General features: G+C 40.7%; 1 protein-coding gene across 1 annotated transcript in view; it reads right to left on the bottom strand.

Annotated features, from left to right (window-relative positions):
* CTTNBP2 (cortactin binding protein 2) overlaps nucleotides 1-21535 on the bottom strand; it is a 167020-nt gene extending 145485 nt beyond the window's left edge. Inside the window, exons 1-2 of the mRNA XM_057549875.1 lie at nucleotides 21327-21535; nucleotides 9712-9819 (exon numbers count right to left, since the gene is read on the bottom strand). Of these exons, the coding sequence (XP_057405858.1) occupies nucleotides 9712-9819; nucleotides 21327-21407 (189 nt within the window). The 5' untranslated portion in view covers nucleotides 21408-21535. The remainder of the gene's footprint in view (nucleotides 1-9711; nucleotides 9820-21326) is intronic.
* Between the last annotated feature and the right edge of the window lie 910 nt (nucleotides 21536-22445).

Here is a 22445-nt window from a genome sequence, read left to right as displayed (position 1 = left end):
GAAATGCTGCTGACTCTACCTCTTTTCAGCCTGTGGTCTGATCGTTCAAAATTTCCATCTGATTTCCTACCACTGCTTATTTTCCTGCCTGCCTTAGGGGCTGCAAGGATAAATTAGTAGCCTAGATCAGCTTTAGTTTCCATCTGGCCAATTCTGACTTGAGGAGTGAGAGTTCTACCCTAAGAAATAAGAAGCAATGCCCACTTTATTAGATAGGAAGCAGGTGACCAAGGTTTGTCCTATAACTTTCAAAGTGTGAGGAGGAGGAGAAAGCGCAGGGGGAAATATTTTCTACCAACACAGATTGAGATTCAAATGCAAATACTTTTTTCAAGCACCTACTATGTGCCAGATCCTTTGCTAGGTGCTGTAGCATATTACCTTGTTTAATCCTTAGAATTCAGACAAACCTATGACTTTGCATTAAGGCCAGAGAGAGATGTGCTACTAAAGCACCCACCCAGCCCCATTTACCTAGGGATTTAAAGTCTTCCTTAAAGGCAGAAGAGCTGCAATGCCCAGACACCAGCACACAGATGGTCCTTTCCTTCTAACTTGGTGAGAATCAACCTATGCTGTGCATAAAAATTACTACTCAGGCTTGTATATACAAAACTATGTCTCATGTACTTTACTGGTAAGTTAAGAGCTTCCCAAGGGCTTACTATCTGCATTATTTTAACCATTAAAACCTAATGCCCATAGGAGATGCAACTCCACTTTAATACAGGTAAGGTGCCTAGTGCAGTGCCTGACACCAAGAGAAGACTCTGTCCACGGTCTGTTTTCCATGGAAGGATGTCATGAGAAGGGGTCGGGGCTGCTGGAGAGCTTGTCGGCTTTAGCATTTTATTTTTGTAAGGGGTAACTATGTGAGCATAAGCCCTGTAATGGTCCACTTAAAATAGGCCAACATAGATGTCCTGGAGGAGAACAAATTCCGACCGCGTTGAAATGTATCTTACATTCTTGCCAGGTCATCTTTAGCACTATGTGAAGCAATCTTCTGCTACTTTTCCCAACCCTCTGTGAAAAAGCTGAAAAGGAATTTGATTTTATAACAGATAGGTCTTTAGATATTTACAGTAATCTTAAGTTATGAAAGAAGAGGTCTTTTAACCAAAAAACTCATTTAATTTAAAAATCTAAGCTGAACTGAGGAGAACTGGATTGGGGGGAAAAAATACAACTGAAGATAGAATTTTGCCTTTTAAAAAATTTCATGTGGAGGATTTACCTTATCAATCTTATCTCAGGTGCACAAGACCTTAACTAAAAACCATAATCAGCTCATCTTAACTGTTTGAAGGAAAACACTGTTCATTGCTAAGAGACAAAAGTAACGAGGAAGCACATTTTCCATGCCCTCTTCAAGGGCAATATTTGGAAGCATCTGAGATATTCACATTTCTAAGACAACCATTATGACATTCTACCTCTTTACTATGGCTCTCCTACAAACTTTTGTCTGCCCAACAGTTAGGGTGTTCTTTGTCATCTTTCCCTTGAAAGTGGTGATAAGCTAAAAATATTTACATTTAATAAATTAAACTTCTGATACAAAAAATAGAATACACTATAATTTTGCATTTTCTTAAAAGATGACTTTAACAGCACATCAAATCACTGGGATTCTCCAGCTTAAACACATCAACAGCTGACCACCTGAGGTAGGATGAAATCCAGCCTTTCCACGGCCTTCGCCCTCCAGCATGGTCTGGCCCCAGTCACCATCTGTATCTGATCTTGTGCCACTCTTGCTTGCTCTCTGATTTCCTGCAGTCCCTATCAAGTATCAAGCTCCTTCCTCTCCAAGGGCCTTTGAATGTGCCACTCCCTTTGCCTGAACACCCTTCTTCCAACTGGGCTCAGGATATCCCTCCTTCAAGTCTCAGGGAACATCACTTCCACAGGGAAGTCTTTTCTGACCCAATATAAGCTACCCTTAATCTCGTTAACATTCTTTCCTTTTCTTTCATAATCATAATTTGTACTTAGATATTGTGTTTATTGGTTTAATGTCAATCTCTCCCACTAGACTCTAAGATCCATGAGAAAGAAAGCATACCCCTTGGTCACGACCCTCGAAGCCCAGGACATGCCTGAAGACAATAAACATCTGCTGAAGAAACGGATGCTGGATCCCCTCACCTTTCCCCACCCTGTCCAACTGCATTTGAAATATGGGATATAGCCTTTCCTTTCTTATTTGTTCAACAACTATTTATATTTTGACTCAGAAAACTGAAAAGCAGAACCTGAAACCTCTTTTCTTCCCAAAGTAACCATAACCAAAGAGAAGGAGGGCAGAACTCTGGGTACTGCTTTAGACCCTTGTTTCTTCTTATAATCAAGATAGAATTAGTCACATACGTGGCAAAGGAAATTCCCACAAGAACCCATGACTCGTAGCTTAGCCACTGAGGGTTAAGATGAGATGGCTGAAATATTATCAGAATGCCTCAAAGGAACACCTTTTATTTTCAGATCACAAGGAACTAATTCTAAAGTAACGGTTAATTGAACTGACAGTCCCACAAATTATGATAATCTTCAAAGTGTACAAAAGTACATTCCTGGTTTCATACCATTTGTAACCCTGAACCTATCCTGCACCCAGTGTGGATCAAATGGTACATCACTGAGCTGGGAAAGCTTCATCTTTAGTTTGTTCTCACAGATATCCTGCTAATTTATTAATAATCAGGAAGAAAATGTTACTTGAGTGACATCAGTTGCGTATTAAATGGTAGCGATAAACGCTTTGCTTTCATGGCATCATTACCTTCATTTTTTTTTACCATATGATTCCATTTATATATTTTTTTAATTGAAGTACCATTGCTGTACAATATTCTATAAGTACGATACAGTGATTCACAATTTTTAAAGGTTATACTCCATTTATAGTTATTACAAAATATTGACTATATCCCCTGTTGTGTTGTACAATGTATCCTTGTAGCTTATTTTAAACCTAATAGTTTGTATCTCTTCATCCCCTATCCCTAATATTAACAAGAAAGCAGTATTTTGCCTGATATTCTTCTATTTTTTTCCTTCACTAATAGCAAATGTTCAACAGGGAAAATAAAGTCTCTCCGAAAAATCAAAATTGATATTTCCTATTTCCATTAAAAATTGATATTTTTAATGCTATTTAAAAATCATCAGCTATTGTATATTATGAAAAACTCATTTGCTTGCAGAAAAAACACAACGTCTGGTCAACTCTCTTCCTTTTTCTAGACATAGAACAAAGGCGTTATCTCAGCAGACGGGGAAGAAAACAATTTATGTTTCACAAATTCAGCTCTGCTCAGCAAATTCATTCGCTAATTAAAATAAACAGCACAAAAAAGGGTACGTTTTGGTCAATCAATTGCCTGCAATCATAGGAGAATTTTGAAATACAAAAGGCTGCGTGTTTTACTTAGCTGAAACCAGAATGTTATTCTTTTATCATTATTTAGCAGACAAGTCATATGAGGAAAACCCTCACAGTACTCTGTAGTATACTCGCAGCTGCTTTCAAAACAAGTGGAAACATTATTCTATTTAATGCTTCCATTTTATTTAAAAAGATTGACTTTGTTCTATGTAAAGTTTCCAGCACTGAGCCATACAGCCATAAAGGTTTTTGAATTTTAAAAATAAAACATTTAAGATCTGCCTAAGAAACTGTAATGCAATTTTAAATATGTGGCGTGTTTTGAAAGAGTCATGAAATTTGTTAAAATGGGCATTTTCAGATTAATTTTTAGCTCTGAGAAAAAATATTTCACAGGAAAATCACTGGATCATAAAATATATTTGAATCACTAAAGTTCTTACATTTATTTCAGCAAATATAGTTTTGAAAGTGGCATTTCCTTAACCAGTATTACTTTACAGCAGTGTTTCCCAAATGGGGGTGATTTGGAGACCTTTTTGGCTGTCACAACTAGGGAGGTGCTGCTGGCATCTAGTGAGCAAACAGAGGCCAGGGAGGCTACAACGCGTCCTGCAGTGCAGAAGATAGCCCCTTCCCTGCAACAGCAGCAGCAGCAAACACCTGGCCCCAAGTAATCGTGCTGAGGGCGAAAAACCCTGCTTTAAAACAAAACCTTAAAAAAAAATTTTTTTAATTGAGTTTTGAACCCAATGGAAAGGTCAGGTTTTCAAAAAGGAAGATATTCTAGGCAAAATATATACTGAGTCACCGCCTGAGAAAGTATAACTTTGGCCCAAATGACACTACTCAGAACAATTAATTTTAAATATATAAAGTCAAGATAGAAGAATTTTCTAAATGGGAACAATCTTGGCATTGTAATACAGCTCCACTGACATTCAGTTCAAACTTTCTGTGCCTGGTACAAAGTAGGCACTTAACAAATATTTACTGAGGGAAGGAGAAAGAAGGACCTTCTTGTGCCGTATCCCAGGACACTGTATACGGTAACATTACACCAAGATAATGGGCTGTATTAGGTTGTTAGGGGTCCTCTAAGCTCCTCCCTTCCCCCACAGCACTAGCATATAGCCAGCCAGAGGGTGACATTCCCCAGTTTCCTATGCAGCTAGGAGTGTCCACAAAAGTTCTCACCAAGGCACATGTGTGCACTGCTTACAGGAAGTTGCTTCTCCTTCATTTCCTGCCTTGCCCCCACCCTTCACCGTAGGTTGGGATGTGGAGGTGGCATTGACCAAGTTTCAACCGTACAGAGGATGCTAATTCCCTATGGAGAGCAATAAGCCACCTGGGTAGCTGAACGACCACTTGGCACAGAGCTGCCCCTCCAGCAGAGATCAATCACCTCCAGAATGGTATGTGAGAAATGAACTACTTATTTAATCTTTTATACTTTGGGTCTCTTTGTTGCAGCTGCTTGCACAAGTCAATTCTATAATCTGATATCCCCTATGATACAAGGGCTACAAATGCTTTCTATCTGAGGAAATGTGAAACTGGCTAACTTCTTAAAGTTTCAGTGCGAATAAAACTTGAAAATCTGGATTATACGGTCACTCTGTAGTGACTATTGGTTAGGATGGAGAACTGCCATGTCTGTTAATAGTGTTAATTCTCATTTATCTAATCCAAATGGAAAAAGAAGGCAAATCTGGAGCTACCTGCCGAAGGAATTCATTGTTTCAATGTTATAATACTTACATAAACTCATGCTAAGGATAGCGGGTTAGACCCTGTAAAAATGGAGGCTAAAACAATTTTAACTCTTAAAATTTTATAATTACAGCATTTTCATCTTCCTGCCTTTGTCTCCCCCTTTGAGTAAGATGCTGGTAAAAATACTAGTAGCAAGAGGGAAAAGGGAGTGAGGGCCAGAGGATTCCACAAACTAAACACTGAGCATTGAAATAATGATTTCTGGATTAAGTTGTATATTCATATCTTTAACATTCAATTAAATTTGATTCAAAAGGCTGTGTGTCTGGGGCTTCCCTGGTGGCGCAGTGGTTGAGAATCTGCCTGCCAATGCAGGGGACACGGGTTCGAGCCCTGGTCTGGGAAGATCCCACATGCCGCGGAGCAGCTGGGCCCGTGAGCCACAACTACTGAGCCTGCGCGTCTGGAGCCTGTGCTCCGCAACAAGAGAGGCTGCAATGATGAGAGGCCCGCGCACCGCGATGAGGACTGGCCCCCACTTGCCGCAACTAGAGAAAGCCCTCGCACAGAAACGAAGACCCAACACAGTCATAAATAAATAAATAAATAAATAAACCCAAAAAGTTTAAAAAAAAAAAAAAAAAGACTGTGTGTCTATCTTGGTTTTCAGAAAATATAGCTGCTTCTTGTTGCACACATTCTTTATTAAACTCCAAAGTATTTTCTAGATTTTATTTGATATAGAATATATTCATTCAACAATTTATTCCTACTTTATGTGAATGAGGGGGAAATCACTGAGAAACAAAATATTTCTTATGCGATGAAATTAAAACATATTACATTTAAGCAGCTTTATGCAATTCAGATTTTCCACTAATATTGCTCTTTTAAAAATATAATTTCCCCCCAATAAAAATTAATGTCTTGAATATTTTATCTGTTATAAAGTCATAAACTTACTGAGAAATATTTTTACCTTAAACATCTGAAAACAGTAAAAATACCAAAATATATATTGTAATTTCCTAACACCCTTCCCCCAAAATCATATTTATAGATTGTCCTGACAAGTCTATGGCCATTAATTCAAGGATCTATGCAACTTTTCATGGTAACCTGACAATCAAGAGCATCAGGATAACATGATTAAAAAAGTAAAATAGCTTGGTCTCAAATACCTTTCTAAAGTTTCTAAAATTGTAAAGAATTTGAATGCCTCACAACAGAAATCATTTCTAAATTTTAATAAAATTCAGGGCACAAATTAGGCATCCTGTATCTCAAAACAAAAAATCACAATTTACATATTAAATTCAAAAATCTTTACTATACTGAGAAAGTACTTCTGACTTTTTCTTTAAACAAAATGTATTTCTCCCAACTGAATACTGTTTACTAATTTAGATTTTGACTTTTAATTTAGGAATAAGTTTATCTTATAATATGAAGTAAAAATAAAAGTTTCACATTCTCTCTCCTTCCTAATTTCTTTCTGGGGCACTAGCCAGTCACTAAATTATATTCTACTGTTAAAGGAAAAGGTAACTAAAGGACACATCTGGACCCAAGTAAATATTTCACTAGTTTCACCAGTTCCAACTAATGCCCCCAAGGGAATAGTCAATCAGTAAATCACCAGTGAGTCTACCACAGCTAGGACAGGTATATGAAAATGACATTATTACCTACTCATAAAAATGCAATGATCTAAACAAATCAATCACAATTCTCAATTTTAAGAAGGGACGAAAGGCTTTAAGACTCTTCAAACATGCCAAGTTCTGGCATGCCACATTTTCAACCTGAGAAGTCTCAATCTCTTTGGGCTTCCTTATTGTTTGTTTGATTTCAGTCTATAAATAAGAGAGACTGGTATCAGCCAGTGGTCCTCCACAGGGGCAGTACCCTAGATGTCTTGGAAATAAGCAAGAACAATTAGTTTTCACAGTGATTGGCACTTAGGGAGCAGGGCTAGGGGTTTGCTACACAGTCAGGAACTGTCCGAAGTCTCCAGAATTTTCAAATGTCCCTCTGCTCATTCCTTTCATTAGAACCTTCAGTATGACTATCTGAGCCTAAAGAGTAACTTCTTTTCACACATAAACAAGTCGTTTTAATTCAGTTTTAACGAACACTAAATTTTGCAGCCATTCAACTCTCATGTAAATGTCTGCTTTTGTTGGGAACTTTACCAAGTGTCATTCACCATTTCAGAAAAATCACCTCACCAATAGTAAATCTGCTCCCTGTACCCAAGTCAATGACATGGCATGTGTGGATCAGGATTCTTTTGCAACGACTGCACTCATGTCAATGTTATAAGAATAGGTGGGAACAGCCATCTATTTTATCATGTCTTCCACTATAGTCATGCCTGAGCAGTTACACGTTGAAACACCTAATATTTTATTATAAATTACTCTCCTGTTACTTTTTTTTTTTTTTTTTAAAGATTATTTATTTATTTATTTATTTATGGCTGTGTTGGGTCTTCGTTTCTACGCGAGGGCTGTCTCTAGTTGCGGCGAGCGGGGGCCACTCTTCATCGCGGTGCACGGGCCTCTCACTATCGCGGCCTCTCTTGTTGCGGAGCACAGGCTCCAGACGCGCAGGCTCAGTAATTGTGGCTCACGGGCCCAGTTGCTCCGTGGCATGTGGGATCTTCCCAGACCAGGGCTCGAACCCGTGTCCCCTGCATTGGCAGGCAGGCTCTCAACCACTGCGCCACCAGGGAAGCCCTCTCCTGTTACTTTTTATCACAATTAGGGCAATGTATTGGTTATTTTTAACATAGCCTACTTACATATGCAATTTTCCATACATTTCATTTCAGCATAGTAAAAGGGTAATACAAAGTATTTTATGAAAATGAAAAACTAGGTCTGATAGATATGCAAATCCTGACCTAGAATATCACCTAAGTCTCCTTGCAGCTCCAACATGCTTTGATTCTATGAAAAACTTTCAGTTCGGCAAGCCCTGATCATTAGCAAGCCTTTACCTCTGCTCAAGTTTGAAAGTATCGCAATTAAGTAAAAATGAGAAATACATGTGGTTGCTAAGGTGAAACATAAAAACACAGACTCTGCTAAATGCTCCAACATTTGTGTGAGCAGAGGGAAATGCCACGGTGCTGATGCCTTTTACAGGTGAATAGAGAGGGACAGAGAAATACCTAAGGGAGAACTGAAGCCCTCACATCTCTTTGGTCTCAAGAAGCTACACTACTGGCCTCACAGGTGACTGTTGCCTTGTTCTCTCCTTGGGCTGAGGGTCACAGATCTGAGTGATGCACTGCCTTAGCCTGTCTCCCCCAAAGTTCATTCAAGAAAATACACACTGGCAAACAGTGCAAATGTCCCAAAAGTGGAACAGGAAGAATACCTCTATCAAACTGTGCACAAGTCTACTTAGCAATTCTTATCCTTCAAAAAGCAACACCCTCAATTCATCACTGGCGTGGAGGTGGTATAACCACACTCCACTTTTTCTGAGACCATTATTCTCTGTCAACAGATTGAAGAATAATTATTATCCACACTATACCAATTTCCAGGTTGTGAAAATGTACTTAACTCATTATTTCAGGAACTGTTGCCCCTTGCCCCACTGGATTCTCAGCATGTCCACCATCTCCATTATGTCTGACCGTCCACCGTTGTTATCTCTTTCCCCACCATATTAGCACCCATGGGGGCAATCTTGTTTTTATCGATCCATTCCACAGAGTTTCACTTGTTAAAATAAACTCCCTAAGACAAAGTTTGAGGAAATATTCCCTGGTGAAAAAAATAAATCCGTACTTCCTGTGTAATAAATATATCCCTCTCGGTCAAATGACCAAGAGTCAGGAAACACCTGATTACATACAAAGTATTAAATATAAAAGAGAAAAATAAAACCTTAAGTTTGGCTCACATACCAAAACAAGCGCAATCTTGGGAGTGACCAGTTAAGCTTTCTTGATGTAGGATTTTCTAACATAATTTTTAAGGAAACAAAACTCTACTGAGATATTCTAATTTACTGGAAGATAATTCTTTGCAAATTATGGAAAGTTAAAAATCACTGTAAGATCAGATGAAAAAAGTAATAAAACTATTCGAAAATACATATGTACATATAAATGTTTAGTTTTTAACTCAAGAGTCTCTGAAAATAAGAAATCATAATTTATACAGGAAGGAAAAAACCTCTATTATCAGCAATTTCTTTTATAAATGATTCTCTTAGTTTTTCCTCACTGGCCTCACATATGTTTAGGATACCAAGCTACCAATTCTCTGAGAACTTATGTCTTTAACCAAATACATATGGGAAACATAAAAGGATTTCAGAAGCCATACAGCTTAATTCTCGAGTTCCCCAAATTAAACGGTTTAGAATCATTCCCCCTCCTTTCAATGACCATCTGACCTCAGTGTGTGTTTGGGCTTATCAAGGTTATGGGTTGGTATTTGGGGTAAGGGGCACATTTTAACCTCAGGTAACATTTTAAATCTATATGACTCAAAAATTAAGAAGCAGCAGCTTTGCCACTGGCCATTTGAGAAAAGAAAATGATACAGAAATGGGACTCGGCCCTAGAAGGTTCTTACCCGCAGGGCCTCGATGACGAGGTCTCTGGCCTCCAGCTCCCCTTCCATCACGCTGAAGAGCATCCGAAGCTCTGATTTACTGAGGTTGTCCACATCAAAGTCTTTCTTCTGTAACACAAATTTTAAAAAATGAAAAAACTTCCTAAAGGTATGCAATGGACCATTTTTATCCCAGTGGCTCAGCAAACCCAAGGGGCCCCGTTGGGCAGCAATCCACGGTCTGACCTTCTAGGAGGAGAGGTAAAAACCACAGTGCCAATATCCCAAATCTCTCCACTAAGGAGATCTATTTTCCCAGCCTGCCTACCCACCTGGCTTCAGGATCTCTTCAAATTATACTGTGCAATACAAATTTAAAGTCCCTGGAGTTTGTATCAAAACAGGCCCAGTGTGTGTTGGGGAGAAGTTGCGAGGGTAGCAAAGAGAGCACGAACGTATTGCTCGAAGGGCCCCAACATAAAGGCTCCTGCGAGGTTATTATAAATTCCAGGACTTCCAATAATAACGGGTCATGTTTATAGAACACTCGGCAGCAGAGGCCAGCAGCTAGCAGCCTACAGCCAAATCTGGCCCACAGATGTGTGTTACTTGGGCCACAAAGTGTTTTGTTTTATTCAGCCAGTGCTAAGAAAATCTAAAGATGTCACCCAAAAAACCAGATCGCTGGCTTCCCCTCAAAACTCAGATGACCGGGTAACCCCAGATTCACATTCCCACAGGGTAATAATCCGTAGAGCCAAGTAGCAGCTGCCCCAGCACGCTCTGTGCTACCCGCAACCGAACACACACACACACAAGTAGTGTGCTTGTAAGAGACCTGGCCTGCCACCCACATGTAGTCATCTGGGCCTGTGGTCAGGCGAGTCTGGTTCCCAACTCTCTTGTCTCCAACTCTGCCCTCTTTCCTCACAACAACTTCTACAAGCAGGTCTCCTGATAGCCATCTCATAGATGGAGCTGAGAGATGACGGGTTAGCGTGCTCACAGCCGGGCCTGGGTGAGTCCACAGCCCCAGCTTCCTCTACAGCACACAGCCCACTTCTCCCTTCCGTGGAGACTCATTTGACAAACCCAGTCACCATCAGAGGGAGGGGAACACAGGTTCATCCCCAAACGTCTCAGGACACCCGACCTCAGAAGCCAGTCTTCAGGACGTTTCCGAACATGCCTTTGCATCTGCCTAGCACCCAGTGGTTTCCAAAGAACTCTCAAAGAACCAAATCTAATCTAATAAGATAGATATCATCCCCTCTATTTTTCGGATTAGGAAACCACAACTCAGGAGTCGGATAATGCACGCAGGTCACACAACCAGGAAATGGCAAAACTGCAACCAAGTACTGTGATTTGTCTGCACACTTTGTCAGTGTGGTGCCAACATTCTAGAGATGAAAACAGTGCTATTCTATCAATGATCCAGTGAGAACTAGTTCAGCACCTATGTACCTGACACCGTACTACCATTGTGATGACACAGAAGTAAACAAAGCAAAGCCTATAAATGATTCCAGGGACTTCCAAACAGGTGTGGCCAGAACTGGTCACTTCTCAGTTTCCAAAGAACCTTCTGGAAGAAGATGATTGTATAAAGGGGAAAGAGACCAGAGCTAGCTGGCTCTCTGAAGAAAGATTTTAAAAGGATCTTCCTCTTAAAACTGTTTCTTTTTGCACATACACTCAACAGAGCAGTTGTTTGTAAAGGCAGGGGCTAAGGATGGAAAAAAAACCTATAGCAAGCCTACAGGATGGATAGTTCTGGGAGACCCCTGTTTGGAAGGTTAACTTATGGATGTTCCTGTGAATAGTAAAGTCCAATATACTAGGGCTTAAATTCTGCTCCCATTCATAGTTGTTTCACCTAAGTCTTATAACCCAGTTCTTTTCAAATTCAGGCATAAGAATCAGCTGGAGATTAACAATCTGTTAACACAGATTGCTGGGCTCCCTCCTTGAAGTTTGATTCTGAGGTGGGGCTGTGAATCTGCCTTTCTGTGTGTTCTGGTCCAAAGACGATACTTGGAGAAGCATTCTGTAACTTATCTGAGTCTGTTTTCTCATCTATATAAAAGAAACCCCAACATCTATCCCACAAAGTTCTTCTGAGGATTAAACAAGAACTTATCAATGACATGCACCCCCATGTTCACAGCAGCACTATTCACAATAGCCAAGACATGGAAACAACCTAAATGTCCATCGACAGATGAATGGATAAAGATGTGGTACATATATACAATGGAATGCTACTCAGCCATAAAAAAGAATGAAATAATGCCATCTGCAGCAACATGGATGCAACTAGAGATCATCATACTAAGTGAAGTAAATCAGAAAGGGAAAGGCAATATGATATCACTTATATGTGGAATCTAAAATATGACACAAATGAACCTATCTACGAAACAGAAACAGACTCAGGGACACAGAGAACAGACTTGAGGTTGCCAAGGGCGAGGGGGTTGGGGGAGGGATGGAGTGGGATTTTGGGATTAGCAGATGTAAGCTATTATATATAGAATGAATAAACAACAAGATCCTACTGTATATGTATAGCTCAGAGAACTATATTCAGTATCTTATGAAAAACCATAATGGAAAAGAATATAAAAAAAGAATGTATATACATATACATTCACTTTGAATCACTTTGTTGTATAGTAGAAATTAACATAACACTGTAAATCAACTATACTTCGATTAAAAAAAAAAGAACATGTCAATGAAGTGCTAAATAAAGGCAGGTGACTGTTATTATTAAAGCTGACAGCACCCAGATGTTTTATGTAGGGAGGAGGGCTATTGGCTATGAGCCTATTTCTTTGAAAATCTATCAGCCCAAGTCCAATAAACTCAGTTTATTGACTATGATGAAAGACTCTTTTATCCTGGTTTTTCCCACTGAGATGGGAGAGTTAGCTGCAATTCTTATGTGCTTTAGATGGTAATGTTTTATTAATGCTGCTGCTGGTGGTTCTAAAGATTTTAATTAATTGTACATTTTATTGTCCTTGTTTCCCTGAAGCTTCATAAGCAAAGCACTTCACTTTAAAAACTAATAAATTATGAAAGACATTGCCAAGATTCTGATTCACATTAGAGTCAGGAGAGCTTGCCCTGGTTCCATCATCAACATCACAACATGTGACCTGCAACCAACACTTCTATTTTTTAATATATCACCGTCAATAAAAAGGAAAATTCATTAAAGAAACACTGTTACAAGGATTCTTGCTAAACCATAAATTATGTTACAGAGAATGTTAAAAAAAAAATCTGTCTCCCATCAAAATATATTAAGTGATGTATTATTTTAAACATAGAGTGCATCTGTCTGCCTGCTTCTCTCTCCCCTACGTCTCACCCCCCACTTCCTCACTAAATACACTTCTAATCCTGGCCTTCAATCATAAAAATATTATAAGAATATTTTCAAAGGGTCATTCTCCAATACTTGATGTTTTCATCCCCTATTCTGGCAAAACAGGATAAAAGAAAGTACATGAATTATGTTACAGGTCTTAGGACTCTCAGTATTTTACAAATAAATTCAAAGCGTTTTGGTATTTTTAGAAAAATAAAGAAGCTCAGAAGCAAAAATCCCATTAAAAAAACTCTATTATTGTTTCATATTAAGTGTCATTTATCTGACCTGACACCCTTATAGTACAAAAGTACTTAGATATAGAAAAAGCAATTACTAAAGTTTCTTGGTTTAAGAGCAAAATAATTATTCTAACTTGTATAATTTTTAAACCACTTCGAGGTAAAATTGATATAAAAATGCTGTACATATTTAATGTATACAATTTGATGAGTTTGAAGATAAGTATATAATCAGGAAAGCTTCACCACAATCTATGCCATAAACTAATCCATTACCTACAAAAGTTTCCTCTCATCCTCTCATTTTTGTGATAAATCATGTAATATTTTAAAAGACTAACTAGAAAACCTAATTTTCAAAAGAAGAGACAAGACTGGATAGATCTAAATGCCACACTCACATAAAAAATTAGGATCTCCATAAAGGCACCTAAACAAACATGATACCCATGCCCCCCACCCCCCAAAAAAACAAAGCAAACATGTACAGAGACTAAGCTTTATTACTACTGCAACAGCTTTTCCTAATTAACAGAGAAAAATCCAAATCTCATTTTTTAGTGATGGCAAGGCACTCAGAAAGTAAAGGGAAAAAAAGAAACTGGTAGATTTCAGCTCCACAGGCCACTCCCCTGCCTGTCATGTTTGATGTCTGCCAGGAAAAGTACTCTAGGAAAAGCACTTCTTAACACCTAGTTTTAAAAATCTGGCACAGGCAGCTTAAACTAATCCAGAGTCTGGCCATCAGATAGAAAAACTTCTTTGGGGCATATATACATGAAAGAGGAGACACAACCTCAAACTCTTCCTGTTCAACACAGCAGTCTGCAACAGCTCTGAATTATGTGGGGCAGGTGTGGGGATGGCATTCTTCTGGATATTCTCCTATAGGCTCGGAGAGAGGGAGGGAAAGGGAGGAAGATGACAAAATAGAACCTGGCTGAACTGTCATCTTAAATTGCCAGAACTGAACATAGGCCAATACCAAGTTTCCTCCACTATCACTCTCCCCCCACCTCTTCCTGAAAGAAACAAATCTAAAATACTTGGTTTATGTAGGGAATTCAACAGTCACAGCCAAAAAGGGCCAGAAGACCCTTACCTGTATCCTTTAGGAATTAATGGGGTGAGCACATTGATGGGTACCATAAAAGCCTTCAGGAGTTATTATGAGTCACAGTGGCAGAAGTGTTCCTCAGATCTTTACCCAAACACATCAGCTATGGTGAAAATCTAGTGACCAGACACAAAGCCAAACATGTGCTCTGGCTTCTCCCACAGACACCAAGAGCATCTCCTCCAGTTTCAAATCTAGTGGGTTGTGCCTACATTTGATCAATGAATTTACAAGGGAGGGAGGAGGGGTACCTGAGAAAGCAGATGGACTGAAAGAACCTTATTTCATCTCTTTGGATCTCAGGTTTCTCAGCGGTAAAATGAGAATGCTGTACTAAGTGATCTTTAAAATCTCTTCCAGACACCAAATGTCCTGATTTCACATACCATCAGAGTAACTGGATTACTGGACTGAGGAAATTTAGGTCATTCGTTGAAGCCTTTGAGAAATATTTGAAGAAAATTGATTTTGCCTCTTTACTCAGAAGTAACAGAAATGTATTTTCCTCCCAGTTTAATAGTGGGTAATAATAATTAATAATGCATTTAGAACTTTCTGTGTAAGCAAGGTTTACGCTTTGGGAATGAATAAAAATGGCTGTAGGGAAGGGAAAAGCAATGAAAGTCATCTTGAGATTAAGCAGAAAAAGCAAAATTTGAACACTATCATTAACATGAAAAAATTAAAAAGAACACTTACAGTATTTTTAAGATGTGAATTTGGCCAGTTATAAGGATTTTCACGATGAAAAGCATGTGTTTCCATGGTCTAAAACTATTTCAAATCTCTGCAGTTATGTCTTGCTTTGAGATTATTCCTCCTGATTTCTCTACACAGGGAGGTAAGAGTTTTCCTGACCAGGGCTGCACACCTCTAATTTCGTTCTTCCTAATCCTCCTTTCTCCTCTAATTCATCTGAATCCCATTTTCTTCAGGACACAGCTCGAATCCCACTTCCTTATGTCTTTCCAGACACATAAATCTCTCATTTTCTCAATTCAGTCTTAGAGTCGGTTCTATTCGTTTATTTACAATTAATCGTGCCCTGCTTTGTGTATTTCCTCACTATATTAAACTTACTTATCCATATTTACTCTATTTTCTCACCTCTACTAGAAGTGTCAGGACAGCAAGAGTATTACATCTTTACATGATTTTACCTAACATATATGCCTCCCGCTTTTGGTGTGAAAATGCCTCTTTCTCTCAGTATAACACAAACCATGTAAATGATGTGTAAACGGATATACTAGTCTTACTAAGATACAATGTTATGGCCCACTCTAGGGGCAACTAAGTAACTGATCAATCATTTTCATTCATTTTTCAAAAACCATTTACAGTAACCTAAAGTAGGGCAACTTGGCGTGTGCCTTTAAAGCCACATGCTGAGAACTTGGGATCAACTCTCCATGGCCATGCACCTCAAATCAACCATGCCACCCGGGGTCTGTCATGCAAGACAAGCAACTCAGTGTATTAGAAGGAAGTAAAACCAACAAGTAAACAGACTGTCAGGAAGGAAACCTGGTAATGGATGTAATTAATTTCAAGTTCGAGAAAATGGGAATGAAAAGCACAAACGTGGCTCAGTTAGGGGCGGCAGCCTCTGGTAATTAAGTGCAGCTACCTCCCTTTTCCTCCCTTTAGATCTCCTCTCAGCCTCCAATTTTCCTTTGGAAAAAGAAAAGGACCACATCTCAGATAAAGCAAATGTCTATGTCCATCTAACTCAGTTTTTCAATGTTAACAACACCCCTATGTGGGACATGGATCATTTTCACATGTGAGCTGGCATCCAGATCCAGTAATTGTCCTTTAAGGAGCTTAGAATGCATTAAAGACTATCACTTCAATTATCTGCAGGTGGCAAAGGTCAGCACGCTGATTTTCAAGTGAAGACCTGAGACACGAGTGACTAAATGATCTTCTTACAGTTACAAGGCCCTTCTGTAGAAGAACTCAGGCCTTTGGCATTACCTTGTTGCCTTTTCAATGAAATATAAAAATGTCAAAGCCAAATCATTTGCAAACAAGTGTCCATTCCACATAACAATGTTGGCTCTACTACACTTACTATAATAACATTTTAAATCCATGTTCAACCTATTTGGTTATTTACTAACAATTTATTCCAAGACAGCAATTTTTTTTTCTAAAACCAGGATTTCTACATGGAGGGCACCACACTGTGCACAGCATTAATAATATGATCTCATTATTTTGTGCAAGTTATTTTAACAAATTAAAGTAAAATTTTTAAAATCCTCTGCTTTCAATGTCATCATTATCATCATCTCTCTTGTAACTGTTCTCCATTTCTTTACCTAACCATCGAAGACAAGTTTCCTTTTCCATGTTATATTAGTCCTGCAAAGGAGCTCCAACAGAGAAGAATACAATCAAGTGCATTCAAATAAAGTCTCCTTCTAAAGCAATACTTAGACGGCGCTTAGGTGGTAACGTATGCAGGGGCAGAAGGGAGAGAAACTGTCCATCCTTCCTGGGCACCTTCAAAGCTGAATTCTAGTCCCACATTTCTAGACATGTGCAGACTATTGCAAACCTCCTTCCTGCCCAATCTTTCCTTCTACTTCCTTTTCCTGTTTCCAAACTTCCCTGCATCTCCCTCTTGATCCCCTCTCAACCATCCCCTCCTCCACACCCTAGTGGGTGATTTGGCCTTGACTCGATTGTTAGAAGAATTCGGGATGGGAGGGGTGCAATTTCCATCCCTCCACCACGCATCCCCAGCCTCAACCATTGTTTTGCAGAGGGAAAATTTAAAGGGAAAACTAACCATGTTGGAAATTAAATTAAAATTAAAAAAAAAATCTGTGAAGTATCTGAAATATCATTGAGAAAAGCAGCTTAGAAGGGGACAATATAAAAATGAAAACCCAAAACCATAAGAATCAGGGTCATTGTTCTCAAACAAGAAGAGCCCTCTAACATCTATAATGTTAATTACTACAAACTGCAGGCCAACAGTTTCATCACAATCTAGTAACACGTGAAGTAAAATTTCTAGTTAGCCAATCAACATTAAGAATTATGACACAGCCTCTTGGTGAGTGTTCATTTTCTTCACTCAATAAATATTGGTGGAACATCTACAGTGTGCCTGGAACTGTGCTAAGAAACCTTAGCTTTTACAAATGAAACCCGCACTGCTCTTCTTGAAAGAAGAGGCTGCTCTCTCCCAGCCAGGGCCTTGCTGTGCATATGATCAACAGCAGATATTTGTAAATGGCTAAGTACTAAGTCTGTGAACCATTTTCTCACCTCATAAAGTTATGTGAAACACAAGAGGATAAAACCAACTGGCAGTCTAGCCTAGGCATGTATTCAATCATAGAAGAGGACAAATATTTTTCTCTAAACAAAATTGCTCCTGTGGGAAATATAACAGTGATAGCAACAATAACAAAGTCCAAAAAACAGATGCAAACAGAAATATATAACCTATTTAAGAATAAACTAAGAAGCATCATGATAAACTCAGTTATATTCTGATCTTTGGGGAATATTTTTGTGTATTTCTTCAATGGTTAAGCAGTTTTTCTAAAGCACAAACTTGAGACTGAAACTTCTATGCTCATCTTTGCCCCAGGCCCCCTTCTCAGGGAACCCTAGAAACCCGGCGCACTTGTACACAGCTACCTGCAGTCTCCCTGCCCAAGTCCTCCATCCTTCTGTGGAATGTTTCCAGATCTTTCCACTAGGAATCCTGCCTGTGACTCTTCTTCTCCAGATTACTAATGCAAATTTTTTGTGCCTCTCATGACACCATGGTCTTTGATTTGATTCCTTGGTGCATGTGAGGTTCTAGCACTGAAATGTTTTACTTTAGGACAGCAAAGATGTTACAATGTCTCCACTTCGGTATGTATTTGGTAATGTGTGTTAAATCTACAATATTTCTTACCTAAATTATACTGTGAAACTTTCAATACTCTAGAGCTGCCACATAACTGTAATTTAATTTTTTAAAGAAAGCTTAGCAAAATTGGCTAAAACATTTCTTTTTTTTTGCATTTACGTTGAGTACTGTCACCTGGAAACACAATTTTCAAGGTGCCAGCTGCTAATTTGTTTAACATCACTATTGTGCATTTTTAACAAAAAAATTGTCCAAGTTTTTTCTTGTCACTATCACCATGACCACAAAATTTATATCTACTTTTTATATATTAGTTGCTCCAGAAAAGCCCAGAATGACAAGAATGTTGGTCAGCCTCCCAAACATAGTTCTAAAAAGATCTACATTTTCCTTTCACTCTTAAATTCTTTGGTGACAATAAAAAGCTGGAAGATTTCTGTTTTCCATAGTGCCTTGTCCATTAGGAGTTATTTTCAGAGTAGAAATAGCAATATAGTCTAAGAGTCATCACATTTGGCTAAGGCGCTGAAAATAACCCAGGTCTCCAGCATGGTTCACAGCAAAGACTATTAATATGACCCTATTGAATAATGTAGCTGTTACCTTAGCCTTATACTTGGGATGCTTTCAGGATTTAAGCAGCTAAGAACAAGGACCACAAACTAAATTTAAAACACTCCACTGAAAATCATATTAAGCTGAAAACTATAAATTAAACTTGTCTCTAAGCAACAATCTAAATAGTCAAAACTTAGTGAAAACATTCACTTTCAAAAATAGTCTACTGCTTTGGGTCTCCATTGACTCATTACTACCAAATACACATATAAAATGCATAATAAGTAAACCAACTTGAAATGAAATAGATTTCTAAAATTCAAAAAAGAATTATCCACTAAAAAATTAAGTCCTCAGCTGCCATAAACTCAAAATGCGTCAACATGCCTTTAAATTTTAATCATTAGATAAGAGGCAGTTATAATGACAAATATTCTTCAACCTAGCTTTTCTTTCATTAAAAAATCAGTCTATAAGGTCAAGTGGCTGACATAGGCGGACCGTACTTTATTAAGTGAAAAGTGAAATGTCCAGTTTACTGCATAAGAAGCCATCATTAAAATTTCACTAAAGTGCCAAACATTTTTTAAATACTAGATTAAGAATTCTTATTGCATCTCCTCAGAACCCTGTAGGACTTTATGGAAATAGAAAAGGGGTTTCACTTTCACAGTTTTTTCATGGCTATTCAAATCAACCAGGGTGAAATGATCAAACTTCTACCTATAAGCAGTTAAAAATCAGGCTCCTGCAAATTTTAAACAGCAGAAAGGGAACACTGAACTTGTTAACACAAAAATCTGCCTAGGGTCTAAGGCTCTGTTTATAATCTAACCAAATAAAACTATAGGTCAGCTACAGAGCATAACTCAGCTGTTTTTGTTTGGTTTAACTGTCAGGTGATTAAAATACTGAGGGTAATAGAAAAACCCATTTTAAGTCAATTAAGCAAACAAATTCAACCTTCCTGGGAAACAAGAAACACACCCCTCTTTCTTTTTTCTCTCACTCCCCTCCCCTTACCATCTCTTGGGGATGAAGGTACCCAATCACTTCAACTTCTCAGAGAGGTTTGTTGTCTTAATAGCTAGCTTCTTTATTTTACTTCACATAGGGGAACTGATTTCCTGCATCACAAGTAGACAGGTTTCATACGAAATCTTAAGATCACATTTTCTACGTAAAGAATGAAAAATCTATTTTCCTAAAAGTTTCAAATCAAAACTTGTCAGTTTCACAAGTGGAAATCAGCAGCCCTCCGCCTCCCTGTTTCCTTCTCTCCCTGTTTCTCTCTTTCCTTCCCAGGCTCAGCTCCTCTCATGCCCAAGTAGCTTTCCTCCACGTCTCTCCTCTACCTCTCCAGAAAGCCCTACCTCCAAACGGAAGGGGAGGAAGTTCAAGCAGCCCTGGCTATTCACACCTGGCCCTGCCCTCAGCTGCTCCTTCACCGACGCCGGTCAGGTCATGAGTGGGAAAAACGGAGGGGCGTCCACGCTCGGCTCACTCCATCCTACCCGGAATCTCCTGGGGGAGCAGCAGAATCGCGCCAAGGGTGGGAGGCGCTCCCAGAGCTGCCTTTCTTTGCAGATTCTTGCAGCTCCTGCCAAGCTGCTTCCCAAACCCCAAAAACATTTCCACGCAGGAAATGTGGGACCAGCCTTCCCCTAAGGTACGCGCTGGAAACCAACCGTTGAGCCTCTGTGCACGGGGAGATTCTGGGGGTGAAAGTAGGGACCAGCGATGGATTGGAAGCTCATTTGGCTTCTAGACCCCAGGGAAGAAACACACTGTTGATACCAGGTGTTGAACCTCCACCTCGCACGGGCATCGTCTCGGGAAGAACGAGGACACCTCCCCCGCCCCAACCCCAATCCCCATCACCAAGACATGGGGTAGCAGGCAGCTGGGACCCAAAGCGCCGGCGCTCAGCGGCAGCAGCGCCTACAGCTGGGCATGGGGCCTCTCCCAAGGGGTCTCGGGCACACGAATGAATACACACACACACACACACAATGGGCATCCCCACACCTGCTCGGCGCCAACCCGCCTCCCCCTCGCTGCTCTCTGGGTCCGCTGAGAGGTGCCAGGCACCCCCGAGACACGCACCCACAGCCACGCGCGCAGCGAGAGGCGAACAATGGGGGGGGGTCCAGTTCGGCAGGAAACACACCCCAGCCCTCACCCCTGGCCAAACCCGACCGAAGCGGAGGGACTGGGTGCAGAGGCCACACGCGGGGAGCCCCGAGAACCGGGTGGACCGGGGCTGCTTCCCACGAGGCTCGGAAAGGAGGCGGGATCCCCAACCCAGGCGGCCGCCTCGCCCCGGCCTCGGGGGATGAGGCACCCCCAGGAGGGGGCACCCCGAGGAGAGCGCACCCGGAAGAGCCCGGGCTGGCAGAGCGCCCCGGGGGCTCCCACCCCGGAGCCCCGCGCCCACCCTGGGACCTCGGTTACCGCCGCCTCCGCCGGGGCCCTCGCCGCCTCCTCTGCGGCGCGGGAGAAGTCGGGCTCGCAGCTCGCGCCGTCCGTCGCCATCTTCCTGCTCTAGCGGATCCGAATGCGAGCTCGGAGCGGTAGCTCCGGGTTCAGCCCTCCCGGCGGCGGGCGGCGCTTAACCCGCGGCCGTCCGGGGACGCGGCCGCTCGCAGCCGGGCCGCCGCCGCCGCCGCCGCCGCCGCCGCCGCGCTCCCTCCGCCCCCTCGTCGTCGTCGCCGCCGCCGCCGCCGCCGCCTTAACCCGCTGCGCGCCGGTGCGCCGCCAGCCGCCGCCTGGTCCCCGCCCCGGGCTGCCAACCATCAGCCGGCTCCTTGAGGTGAGAGAACTGGGCACGTGCCCAGGCCGGGTTAAGGCCCGGAGCGCAGAGGCGAGAATCAAAGCTCCAGGGCGAGGCGAAGGAAAGAAGGCGCCTAAGAGCTGATTCGCCTGACACGGCCCCAAAGGGCCGGCGGTGCTACGACGGACTGATTAAATGTCCGGCCTCCCGAATCCGAATTCTCTGTTAGAGCCAGGAAAGTCCTTCACTTCAGCCCCCTCTCTAGCCCACCTCTAGAAAACACAGAAGGCACCCTTTGCTTTTTAAAAAAAAAAAAAAAGAAAAGAAAACATTTTTTTTTTTTACATCCAACACTGCCGCCAGGGCGTTTTTACCCATTTGGTGTATATGCCTGCCTTTGTTTGATTCTCCTTCTCCCAAAACCATCAACTTCCAGATCAAAATGCGTGCTGCTACCCTTTATTACGTTACACCCGGCCCCTCAGCCCTACCTTTCTATACAATCTCTTTTCAAGAAAGGTGAAGCAAGGCACTTTTTTGTTCTTTACCGCAAAGCTGAGTGATTTTCTGAAGGGCTAACCGAGAAGTGTTAAGTGTCATCGCTTGTAAAAGAAAGCTCTCTACTTTTAAGAGAATTTAAAAGAATTACTCCCATGTGGTGGGGACACACACACCAAAAAACAAAAAGAAAACAAAAACTTGCCTAAAAATTGATTTTATGGGAATTATAGGTCTCAGAAGGTATTTCATGAGATGAGTGAATTAGGCTCAAGCTCTTAATTTTCCCTTCCCACATCGGA

This window comes from Balaenoptera acutorostrata, chromosome 7 (assembly GCF_949987535.1).
Source record: "Balaenoptera acutorostrata chromosome 7, mBalAcu1.1, whole genome shotgun sequence".
Taxonomy (NCBI): domain Eukaryota; kingdom Metazoa; phylum Chordata; class Mammalia; order Artiodactyla; family Balaenopteridae; genus Balaenoptera; species Balaenoptera acutorostrata.
The sequence above is the reverse complement of the archived record's forward strand: the minus strand, read 5'-3'. Positions and strand labels throughout refer to the sequence as shown.